The sequence below is a fragment of the Mesoplodon densirostris genome, chromosome 11, assembly GCF_025265405.1.
Source record: "Mesoplodon densirostris isolate mMesDen1 chromosome 11, mMesDen1 primary haplotype, whole genome shotgun sequence".
Classification (NCBI taxonomy): domain Eukaryota; kingdom Metazoa; phylum Chordata; class Mammalia; order Artiodactyla; family Ziphiidae; genus Mesoplodon; species Mesoplodon densirostris.
The window spans coordinates 50904189-50916257 of record NC_082671.1 but is presented as its reverse complement, the minus strand read 5'-3'; the positions used below and the strand labels follow the sequence as shown (position 1 = coordinate 50916257).

Sequence of the window (12069 nt, the reverse complement as noted above, 5' to 3'; positions counted from 1 at the left end):
ATCAAAAAGGGGGCTCTGGGTGCCTGATCACTATCTCTTTCCTGTTTCCTCGTTACTCTCTAACCCAGTGTTCGCCAGTATGTTTCATGGAGTCACCAGTTCTGTGGGATGTGAGATAAAAAGGATACTGAAGTCAAATAAATTTAGGAAACACTGCATTAAAAGAGGCTTAACCGTTTGCTCTACCGCATAAATTTTCAGAGCCTTTAATATGCCAATATGGTCTTTCTCTTCATATATATATATATATATATATATATATATATATATAGAGAGAGAGAGAGAGAGAGAGAGAGAGAGAGAGAGAGAGGGAGGGAGGGAGGGAGGGAGGGAGGGAGGGAGGGAGGGGGGGAGAGAGAGAGAGAGAGAGAGAGAGAGAGAATAGTTATGTTATGGAAGGGTGATACTCAAAATATTTAACGACTGGTATGGCATAAGCTCCAACCAACCAATCCAAGCAGTTTGGGCCTTAGCCAAAAACTGCTGGTACCACTGTACCCTGGAGAATGGGCTCAGGCTGAATATCAGCCCATGCAGTAGGCACTGTTTCCCAAAAGTTTTGCCCAAAGAACTCTACTTTATGTGGCATCTCATAGAACTGGTGAGAAATACTCTGGCCAATGCTGGAACCTCATCTTTCTAGGGATGGACTGGGACTCATGACTCTGGCCACGGGGGTGCAGGAGAGGGTCAGCTCTGGCAGAGACTCCTGGTAGCACCGGTTGAAAGATGTGACCACAGCTGCAACAGAAACAGATTTCAAAAGACAGATGTCCCTCTGTCCCAGCTGCTCCGGGGACTCTGTCCCTGGTGGGTCAGCAGGTGCCTGTCCAGGTGATGTTTACGGCCGAAGCTCTTCTCACAGCGTGGGCACTGGAAGGGCTTCTCCCCAGTGTGCGTCAGCCAGTGTCTCACCAGGTGGTGCCGTCGGCCAAAGCTCTTCCCACACTCAGTGCACACGTGGCACTTTGGCACTGGTGGAGCGCGCTGCCGCTTCCGAGCCCCAGGGCTCTCTCCAGCCTCTTGGCCCTTGCAGGACTTGCCTTCTGCGTGTACTCTCTGGTGGCTGGCCAGATGGGAGTTGCATCGGAAATTCTTGCCACACTCAGAGCACTTGCTGGGTTTGTCATGTAGGTGGGTTTTCTGGTGTCGGATCAGGTGATGTCTTCTCCCAAAGCTCTTCTCACACTTGAGGCAGCTGTAGGGCCTCTCCCCAGTGTGTGTTTGCTGGTGCCTGGCAAGGTGGGAGCCCCACACAAACTGTTTCCCACACTGGGGGCATGTGTGCGGTCTTAACAGGGAATCCATTTCTGTGCTACACAGAAGGTTTGAGAAGCTATCTTCCTGAAGAAACGGTGGGCCAAGGAGCATGCCTCTGGAGCTCCTGGGCATGGAATCCCAGCTCTCATCTTGCTCTGGGTTCCAGAGAATGGTATCTTCAGACACACTAGATAACATTCTGGGAGGTTCTGCTTCTAGTTCAGGGGTATCCCCTTCGTGCTCACTTCCATCTCCTGTGGAGAAGGGAAAATACCGACCCCAAGAGGGGAGTCACAAGGGAGTACCCCAGGACCTGAGTCATAGGTGAGGTTGTATGATGCCTATTAGGGCCTAAACCTCACCCCATAAAGGCTGAGAGAACAGATTTTAATGTTGTATAAGACAGTGCAAGAGGTACAGAGGTTAAAAGCCTAGGCTTAGGAGACAGATACCCAATTTTGAATCTCAGGTTTCCCACTTAACTTCTGTAGGCTTTCATTTCTTCTTCTGTAAAATGGGAATCATAAAATAGATGTTATAAGACAGATAGGATAGTACCTGCATATAGTAAGCACTAGTAAATGGTCTATGCTATTGTTGTTACTTATTTATTACTGTTATTTATTTAGCACTTAAAAAAAAACTATTAATCACCATCTTCCTGCCTAAGCATAGATGGAGAGAGTTAAGAAATGTGCTACAATCATCACTGGCTGGGTGACCACCTGTCAGCACTAGAGACATTGTGGAAGGCATTTCCACAATGGGTGGCAGGTTGAACAGCAACAACAATTAACATTTACTGAGTGCTTATTATGTGGCTGGTACTGTTCTACCATAGTTACATATTTAAATCTCACAATAAGTTATAGATGAGGAACCCAAAGATCAGTTAATTACTTTTCCAAGGTTCCACAGGTATGGTCCTAGATTCAGATCCACAAAGTTTAGCTCCAGAGCCTGCCCTCTAAACCACTGTGTTACACCGTCTTGCTTTTGAAGAAAAAGATCTCCAAACCTTTCAGTACTATAACTCTCTGAGGCAGAGGAGGGATTAGAGGGACATGTAATGATGAAACTCCAAAAGGGGTGAAGGCCATGGCTGAGTGTATTCTACGTCATTACCTGTATATGTGACCTTCAGAATTTCCCTCTCTTCTAAGTCCTGGGGGTCAGGAACCCATTGTTCTTCCCCTCCTTCTAGTTGAGAAAGCATATCCAGTTTGGGGATTGGAAATCCTGCCCATGGGAAAGGAAAACAGAGATGTCAATTAGTTCAACCGTAATTCTCATTTCTGAAGAAAGCTGTTTCCTAGATTATTCCCTGGAACTCTATAGATAAAAAAAGGCCAGGGGTCTTCCCTGGTGGTACAGCGGTTAAGACTCCACGCTCCCAAGGCAGGGGGCCCGGGTTCGATCACTGGTCAGGGAACTAGATCCCGCATGCCACAGCTAAGACACAGCGTAACCACATCAGTAGAGAAATATTAAAAAATAAAAAGATAGAAGGCCAGATACAAGCCTGTCCCTCTTCCCCCCTCCCGCTGCTGTTCAGCCCCTCTTCTTTCTTTCAGAAAATCATACCTTCTTCCCAATGAGTGCTCTCTTCCACTCACACTTCAAATACTTCCAGTCCAGCTGCCTTGTCTGGTCATAACGTCACTCCATCAGCCCTGCCGCAGCTGTCTCACCACCTGCGCCCCCATCTTTCCCCAGGTGGTTTCTGAGTTTCCAAGGACTCAGTTCCATCTCTTAGATGTCCTTCTCTCTGCTTTGAAAGAACCTCCCAATTCCCAACCAAGAAGAGCCTAAAGTTCTCTCCTCTAAAAATTCACATCATTTTGTTGTTTTCAAAAATATGACACTCTACTTCCATTCCCTTTGAATTAACTCTAGCGTTCTTTCTCTAGCGGAAGCCTAGACAGATTCTCTGCCTAGAAAAGAACCCCCCAGAGACGCTCTCCAACAGCCCTGGAGCAGATGACTCCATTCTCCCCGAGTACAGTCGTTCAGTGGCTGGGGAAGGTCATGCTTACTTAGAGAGACCACTATCCCACAGTTTTCCTGCATGACGTATTCTCCATAAAAGTCTGTCTGAGAAGGGTCCAGGCTCCGCCACTCCTCCTGAGAGAAACACAGTGACACATCCTTGATGGTTACCAGGCCCTGAAACAAAATGTAGCATCGTCTGTCAGCAGCTGTTCCTTAAGGAAAACGCGTTCTCAGTATAAAAGGCTGAGGTAGTAGTAGAGGCGAGAGGGCAAGAGTGTGTCTAGAAAAAGAACTGCCCAGAGGTCCCTGGGCAGGGCACGTGGTTTTGGTGAAGAGGAAATGAGGAAAGGGGTAAAGGTAATGGTCCATGAATGAGCGAGGAAAACGGCTGTAGAGGAGTTTCCCAAATTGGGACCATGAGAAGTTGGAGGCACCACAAACTCTGTGGTCCCTCTGTTTAGTTACAGGCGTCTGCCCAGTCTCTTCTCACCGGCCTTATTCTTTTCCTTGTAGAAATTGTGTACTAGCTCCTCCTTTCTCCACTTGACCTTTCTTTTCCTATCAGCACGAAAAAACATAGACAAAATATTCTTTCTTGCCCCCTTCCCCTATTATGCCATATCCTTATCTTTTAAGGCAGCATAGTGTGGCAGTTAGGAGCCCAGATTCTGGAGCCAAATGACTCCTAGCTCTACCACTTATTAGCAGTATGACCTTACACAAGTGCCTTAATCTTTTCCTGTCCAATCTTCTCATCTGTAAAATGGGGATAACTGAGTTTCTCTCAGGGTAAAATGAGTTAATATACATAAAGCACTCAGAGAACAGCAAGCATGGTAAGCACTTTGGGAGTATGGATACTACTACTACTATTATTACTGTCTTCCCATGGCTCTCCCCTTGCCTTCTGAAGCTAAACCTGTTCTCTCTCTCTGGCTCAGCCCCTTTTTACATCTTTCTGTCTTCTATTCTTTTCCATAAATGCTCTATCATCCACCCAATCCTGTCTACTTTATGTTCTTCCAAGTTTCCTTCAGGTCTCTTTTCCTAATCTTTCCAGATTTATTTCTTAAAGGAAATTAATGAATTGTTCTTAAATTCCCCCTGTGGATAGCACAGCCATCCATTAAAAAAAAACAAACAAACACCTAACCTCTAGGAATTCCCTTCTTCTCATCATGCCTCCATTCATTTTTTAAAAGGGTATTATGAGCCCCTTGGAAAGGGACAGAATCTGTTCAGACATAAAATGGACATACCCTTAGTGGTCATGTGAAATGACAAATCAATGGAATGACGCAAAGGCTGTAGAAAGGCAGCGTTGAGAAAACCCTGAGAGAGGCCAAGGGAAGAACACAGCCCACCTGTGATCCAGCTGCAAGAAGTGCAGCTGCCATCTCCCAATCTCCAGTGCTCCCTTCCTGGGGAATGGCAGGAACCCAGGGAGCCGATTGAGCTGGTGAGGGGAGAGAGGAACCATTAGAGATGGAGCATCCATCCTTTCCCAATTACAGCCTGGGCCCTATTTTAGAGGAGCTTAAGGGTCACTTTTTTTTCCTATATTTATACCCATTGGTAAGACTCAAATGCATAAATGTAGTAGAAAAGACCCTCCTTCAAAATATCCCGAAAGGGTACTGAGTGGTTGTTAGTAGAGCATTTATCTCATCCATTTCTACTCGACTAGCTGTGGTTTGAATTTATATTATTTGAATGTAATTTTCATCTTGTAAAGTGCATTTTACTGAGTGTGTTTTCTCACAGCGGTCAGTGTCAGTTCCTTTGTCTCCCATATTTGTTGCCACTAACCATGTAGCGTGTGGAGGGAGTGATTATGCAAGAAACAGGAGAAGCCCAGTTACATGGTTTGCAGAATCCAGGTGTTCATTACATTAATATTTCTGTGACCAGAGCCCAGAAGTTCCTTATATTTCTGTGACCTAGTCCTGGTACTGACTATGCTGTTCAGTCACTCCCTGGCAATTTGGGGATTTTTAACTCTACTTTTTCAACAGAGATTAGAAGACTGTTCTCTGCACTGTGCTTCCCACACACACCCCCTCCGGGCTCTCACCCTTCTCCTGAAGTGACTGTGGCTCCTCTTCAAGGTCACAGCACAGGTGCTCCAGTGGCCCTGGTGCTGTTCTCCGTGGCCCCTCTTCCTGGCTTCCCCTTTCCACCTGGGGCTCTGCTCCATCCAGCTGAACACTCGTTGACTCCCATCCTGTCCCCAGGGCTGCTGTCTGTTCTGAAAGCATTTTTGCTACAAACCCAAATTGTGACCTGGAACAAATTCAAATCAGTTATGCCCATGAAAATGGAAAGGGGTGATATTCCTAAGGGAGTTATGGAGAACAGCCCAGGGATAAAAGATGACACTGGATAGGAAGAGCTTGATGAAAGATGAACTTTAAAAGCTTGATGTGTTCCAATCAATTGAACCTGAGCCAGAAAAGAGCAGGTACTATATAGCAAAGTCACAAATGGTTATTTTGGGGCTGGAAGAACTTCATTAAAAAAAATGACCAATCCTGGAAATTCAAAAGCTATCAATTAATTTCAACAACTGAAAATACTCAACTGGAAATTTCAACCACTGAATGTAAGCAATCTGGAAATATGCAGGACAGGATGCAAACAGACTTGCACTCAACAAAAATAGATGTAATTACACATAAGATTTTCTGCCACAAATCCCATTCTCATCAGTTAGTTTAGAATGAAATGATTACTAGAGGTAGAATTCCTAGTCAAAGGGTGTATTTTTTATGAGGCTGTACCAAATGGTGCCTTACTTAGGACAAGCCTCAACAAACAGACATATAACTTGTCACTCTGTTGTAGAAAATGAGAACTGGTAGTAAATATGGTAGAAAGATCAATAACTTGGAAAGCAGGTATAAGACTCTAAAGCAACCCTAAAAGATAAGAGAAACTGTTCGTCAGTGAGGAGCTAACGTCTGATTGGGAAAAGAAAAAAAGAACAGAAAGGGTTTGGACTAGGTAGAAAAAGGGGAAGCAGGTGCTGCTAACATGACTCTGGGGTGAACTAACAGCCCTGTGATTTAAGACACAGGAAAGAACCTGAGACACAGGATAGAACCAGTCAGATCTCATTATAAAAACGTATTCAATTTTAAAGAAGCGTATGGTGAAGCCAGAGTGTGTTCCATCAGAAGAAACAAAAGTGAAGAAAGGGATGGGAAATATGTACATTGGGGGAAAGTTCAAAACAATGGACATAGTCTTCTCTTGACTAGGGAAGAAGGCTGATGAATGATGCTGCCAATGAATAAAAAGAGATGTTTTCTATCTCTATGTAGATCTCTTCTCTTGATTGCAAGAGAAGGGATTTAGGTTAGATTTTAAAAAATCCTAATAATCCTTCAGTGCATAGGACCTGGTTGAAGGCTTTTTGCTCTGGACATCTTAGGAGCAGGACAGGTTGTGTTGTGATAGCGGTCTCCCTGCCTTACAGCAGGGAAATAGTCTATGAGACTGTGAAGAGTCCCTTTTTGCTTGGCAACGTCATATTTTTGTGATTCTTACTCAATGCCCAAGCAGTCAGAGCCAGTGAAAGTCTTCCCAAAACAGGTCAGAACCTTACTGTTCTGGCTCACTCATATCCATCCAAAAACAATTGCAAGAATCCAAGAGCCCAGGATAGGTAATGACAACTGTCAAGTTGTTTATTTTCTTGCCTGTTTGTCTTCGACAAAAGAGGTAGGTGGGAACTCTTAAGCTCAATGCACAGGAAGGGAACAAATTTCCCTTTCATCTCAGAAGTCCAGAGATGTCTCAGGGCCTCATGGGAGCATCCTGGACGGATTCCCAGCTTACAAGGTTTCCTTTTCAGAGACTTCTCATGAGAAAGGAAAGTTCCCAATAAAGCAATAAAGGGAAAGTTCCATTTTAGCTTTTTCCTCTAAATTCCAGCCCCTGTATTCACTTAACTTTTAACATGTAAAGCATGGATTCCCCCTCTTCACCAGATGTTTTCCTCATTCTAGCTCCGTTTGAAAGTCCTCCTTCAGGACTTTACCTCTAGGTAAATATCTGGACACCTGAGACCCACTTCTCCATCTCTCCAGCAGCAGAGTCCCTTGATAGGAAGCCTCTTTCTCAGGCCAGATGTGAGCCTCTCCAGACCACTGACAGAAAACCTGTGGAAGTGCTAGCAGAAATATCAGCAAAGGAGGGGGCAGGTACTTGTCCTCAGACTGCATTTGCTAAAATATTTGCTCTCTCAGAGCCAGCACCTGGGCAGTTAAGGTGTCAGCCCTAACCTGGTTTCTCCCGGCTCCAGGATGATCCCAGGCCTACTGGAGTCGGGGTTCTAAGACTTTCACTTCCCCCTTTTCCTCACATATCAGGGGGGCATGGCACCTGCAGAAGTTGGTTTCTGCAGCGAGTGTTGTTGGATAGAGAAAGGGCCATGCTACCGAAATGAGTAGTCCAAGGACACAGGGACAGTCGCGCTGTCAGAGAAGCCTGGCCCCTGCCCCGGGCGGGGCGTGGGCGGGACGGGCGCCCGCTCCGGAGTAAGGTTGCTTCTGCCCTCCTTGTCACAGTGCCCCTGGAGAGGGTCAGATTTCAGAGAACCCGAGAGAGGCAGAGCTGGAGCAGGGGAAGTGAGGTCAGAAAACAGGTTTCTCGTGAACTGGGGCATGAGCAAGTGAAGAAAAAGGAGCCGCGGGGTAACCTGCGCGCGGTGACAGCGGCGGGAACCCGCGGGGCCTGACAGCGACGATGCGGGGACGGGGAGACAGGAGAGGGGCGAGCACAGAATGTCAGTGTGGCCGACCCCCCCACACCAGAATGGCAGCGACCCAGAGGCCGCGACGACCCTCCTCCCCGCCCCCACGGGTGACCGGCCCCACTCACCGCCCCGGGAAGCCAGGCGTCCCTCCCTACAGCCGCGACTCCCTCCGCCCGGCCCCACTCACCCCAGTCGTCTTGGCCTGCGGCCCGGTGCCTCCCTCCCGGGCGCCGCCTGCCCCTCCCCTCTGCCCTCGCTTCCTCGGAGCCGGCGGCCGCGGAGCCAGCGACAGGCGGAGACGGCGGCCCGGCGGGCGCGGGCGGGGCGGGCACAGGAAATCCCCGCCCGCTTCCGGGGCTCGGCGGCCGCGGCGGCGCCGAGGGGCGTGGGGGCCGGGGCGGGGGACGGGCTGCGGCTCCAGGGCCCCCAGGCGGCCCGGCCCCGCATCTCGGCGCCCGCCGCCCCTGGACGCGGCGGGCCCAGGCGCCAGGATCCCGGCAGACCTTGGCGGCTCGACCCCGCCCTCTCCCTGACTGACCATCTTCCGTCCCGGCCACGCGGACTCCCGCGGGGTCCTTTGCACACAGGTTCATTAATTACCTCGACATTTAACAACCGCTGCTCACATGCCAACGATCGCTGTGAGAGAGATTTCTCGAGACAACGGTCTGGAATTCCTCAAGGAGCTCACCTTCTAGGTTTCAGGATAGCCACGGTGATGATAAGGGGCTGGAGAGAGCGTTGAGGAGGAGTCACTAATTCTGAACGAGGTTGAGGAGGAGTCACTAATTCTGAACGAGGTTGAGGAGGAGTCACTAATTCTGAACGAGGTTGACTTCACCAAGACGTGTGTCTGAAGTCGGCCTGGCGCCTGCATTGTCCAATTTGCGGGAGCCACCAGCCTCCGGATTGGGGTGTGTTGTAACATACACACCAGATTTAGAAGACTTAACTAACAAAATGTACAATAGCTAATAAGCAACATTTTGAATATGTTCGGCTAAAATGTATGGTTGATATTCACTTCACCTACTTCTTTCAACTTTTTAAATATGGGTACTACGGTGTTTAAATTATATTTGCGGCTTACATTTTATTTCTACTGGACAAAGCTACCTCGAAGCATTAGACAGATTTGACTGGAAAAGATGAGAAAGGGCCTACAAAACAGAATAAACAGATTACTATTAGAATCTGTTTATAATCTACAAATCACATTCATTACTTCATCATCTGAACAATTCTGTACAATTTTATTTTATAGACTTAAAAAATAAGTGACTCACTTAAGGTCATAGGTGACAAACATTCCTTTAAAATATATTTATTTTTTGCTATGTGCCAGGCACTGTAACTAATTCCTGGAAGTCAAAGGTCCCAAAGGAATTGTCTGTCTGTGGATTCAAGAACTCAGTCTGTGGAAACACATGTCAACAAATATTTGCAATAAAATGTGACAAATGCTGAAGTAGAGGAATATACTTTGCACTAGGAGCATGGAAGTAAACATGTATGGGTGGGAGGTCAGAGAAGGCCTGACAGAAGTCTTGAGGGAGAGAAGAGTGGGGAGGGCTCCATTAATGAAAAAGAGGAGAATGTGCTAGACATGCAGTTGAGGAAGGGTATAGACCATGTTCTAGAGCAGATCATAGGGTATTTGGGGGAGGTGGTAAAGCCAGGATTTGTATCTTAGGTCCTGGAACTAAGTCCAGAGGTTCTTTGCATTTATGTTTCCACAGGTGAGAAATACAAGGTATGTTAATCTGGGTATGTTAACAATACCAGTGTCTCAGTGGTTTAACATAATAAAAGCTTATATTTCACATAAGTCACAGTGTGTAGCAGGCTTGTTGGAGCCAGTGGGTGGGGTGTCTGCTCCTTGCAATCATGGAAAGACCAGGTTTCTTCTATCTTGTGGTTCCACCATCCCCTGTTGCCTTGGAATCATCCAATCTGTGGGCCTCAGATAAAGAAGGAAAGCTGTGGCTGACTTATTGGAGATATCAGGGACAAGCCCTGGAAGTGCTGTATATCATTTTCACCCATTTCCTTAGCCAGAATTCATGACTAAGGTGCATGATCATATGGTTCCACCTAATTGCAGGGGTGGCTGTAAAGTGTGTGCACCCCAGTAGAAAAGGAAATGGGGTTTGATGAACAATTAGCATTGCCTCTGTCACACATATAATTAAATTAAATAACCAAGCTGACTTTACTTGAAAGAGAGATCTGGGGAGAGCTGGCAGATTATATCAAAAAAGGAAAGAAAAAGGAGGCAAAATAGTCATCTTCAGCCTGATGGCACAATAATGGGTCATTAATATTTAATAAACATCTACTTTATGCCAGAACTTTGTTTTTTAACATCACAGGGAAAAAATATAAAAGACCTTTATATTTAGCTTATTAGCTTTAATGTGCCATCTCTTGAGCTTTCAATCGGCAAACTGTAGATATTATCTCAGCATGGGTTTAGGAGCATTCAGTGAGCCAAAAGGCAAAATTAGGAATTGAACCCTGGCCTTAGACTTATAATCTGGTGCACCTGTCACCAGAGTGGTACATTACCTTTCACAGTAATATATGGACAAGTCCAAACTCCTGTGTAAGGTGGGGTAATTAAATATGCAGTGAGTAGCAGGCAGGTGATTCCATCTTTTTAAGACTTTCTGGTGGAAGAGTTTCAAGATCAGCTTTGAAGGCAAAATGTAGGAACAGCATCTTGGGTAGAATCAGAAGGCAGAAGTGTACCTGCTGTAGGGTGAAGAACACACAGGTGTGGACATGCCTATCTAGAGTAGAGAAGAAATGGGGAAATTGATAGAAAGATTAGAATAGTGGGTCAAGGATTTTTAATTTGCCACGTCAAGTAATAGAGAGTCACTATAGTTAGTGTTATAAGGAAGTGATATACCTGGTGGGTCCAATTATATCATTCTAAGGAAACTTGGTCATCCAGGGCTGCCCTGTTGATAGAGTTCAGAATGACAGAATGGGATGAGTTGTACCCAAAGCCAGATTCTAGTGTGTGGAGTACAGAGCTCCTCAGGACACAGCAGTGTTCTTCCTGGGGCTCAGGGAGAGGTCACAATCATTTAAGGTTCCAAGTTCTCCGCTGGACTTCAAAAGACCTTAAGAGACTCAGTCTCTTGCCTGTCAGCCTTAGCTCCTTCATTTCTGAACTCTTGTTCTGCTGTGGTTTGAATAAAAACATATAATGCAGGTGTTCACCAGTTTAGGATTGTGTTATAAGAGTTTCTTTATTAGTCAGTTGATTGCAATGAATTAGTAGCTTGGCTTACAAAAACCTTTTCCGCTATAATAAACCATACCTCCAGTTGCTAATTAGAGCCTAATCACCATTTATGACACTGCTTTTCTTCCATTCAAAGTTTTGAAGCTTGATGTCAGAGATGAGTTTTCTACCAACAGGGCAGTGCAGCTGTTTGCGTCCTCTATGTCTAGGACTATAAAAGAAAGAGGAAGGTTGAGGGAAGTGTCAGGTTAGGATTCCTGTGGAAAGAAAGGGTAAGGGTCCCCTAGTCAGTAGTCAATAATTAAAACTGGTATTTGTGGAGCACTTCACAATTTACAAAGTGCTTTTGTGTACATGTGATCTTCACAACTCACGGAGATAGATAAATTATCTTTATCCCTAGTTTATATTTAAGGAAATAGTGGTTCAGACATTTAAAATCGTAGAATCTCACTTTTTATTTTTATAATCCTGGGCAGATTTATGTAGATATACCTGTTTCCTAATTAATAAAATGAAAATCATTCTACCTACTTTGTAGGGTTGTTGTGAAGAGTAAATGAGATGATGTAAATTGCCACCTTAAAATTGTCACTCGCCATCTGCCTCTACAAGGATTAGGTCACTAGCCACTGTAGTTGCTGACCTTCAACACACCCTAAAAGGAGTCCAGGGTGGAGGTCTTCTGCCAAAATGTGTGCTTGATTGCACGTATCGCCCTTCAGCAAAATCACATATATACTGACCTCCCCCCCACCTCTTCAAAGCAATTCCTCAGAGCTATCTGAGCGGCTGTCTCCCA

At 45.9% G+C, this 12069-nt stretch overlaps 1 protein-coding gene across 3 annotated transcripts; it reads right to left on the bottom strand.

The window, feature by feature from the left end:
- Positions 1 to 222: 222 nt before the first annotated feature.
- ZNF641 (zinc finger protein 641) lies at positions 223 to 8711 on the bottom strand. Of its 3 annotated transcripts, none has more exons than XM_060113684.1 (6): positions 8612 to 8711; positions 5327 to 5535; positions 4617 to 4708; positions 3297 to 3426; positions 2386 to 2499; positions 223 to 1514 (listed from the first exon to the last, which is right to left on the bottom strand). In XM_060113684.1, exons 1-6 carry the CDS (start codon positions 8617 to 8619, stop codon positions 760 to 762), a joined length of 1308 nt encoding a protein of 435 aa, XP_059969667.1. In that variant the 5' UTR covers positions 8620 to 8711; the 3' UTR covers positions 223 to 759. The 3 variants fall into 3 exon arrangements, with proteins under 3 accessions (XP_059969667.1, XP_059969668.1, XP_059969669.1); XM_060113685.1 differs by lacking the exon at positions 8612 to 8711 and adding an exon at positions 8199 to 8318; XM_060113686.1 differs by lacking the exons at positions 4617 to 4708; positions 8612 to 8711 and having other exon boundaries at positions 3297 to 3384; positions 5327 to 5529.
- Positions 8712 to 12069: the final 3358 nt, after the last annotated feature.

Excerpts from the sequence above, each read along its gene's own strand:
- ZNF641 (XM_060113684.1), bottom strand. Across the intron at positions 4,709-5,326 it reads ACAGTCACTTCAGGAGAAGG|CTCAATCGGCTCCCTGGGTT; the intron begins GTGAGAGCCCGG and ends TCCCCTCACCAG. Across the intron at positions 1,515-2,385 it reads TCTGAAGGTCACATATACAG|GAGATGGAAGTGAGCACGAA; the intron begins GTAATGACGTAG and ends CCTTCTCCACAG.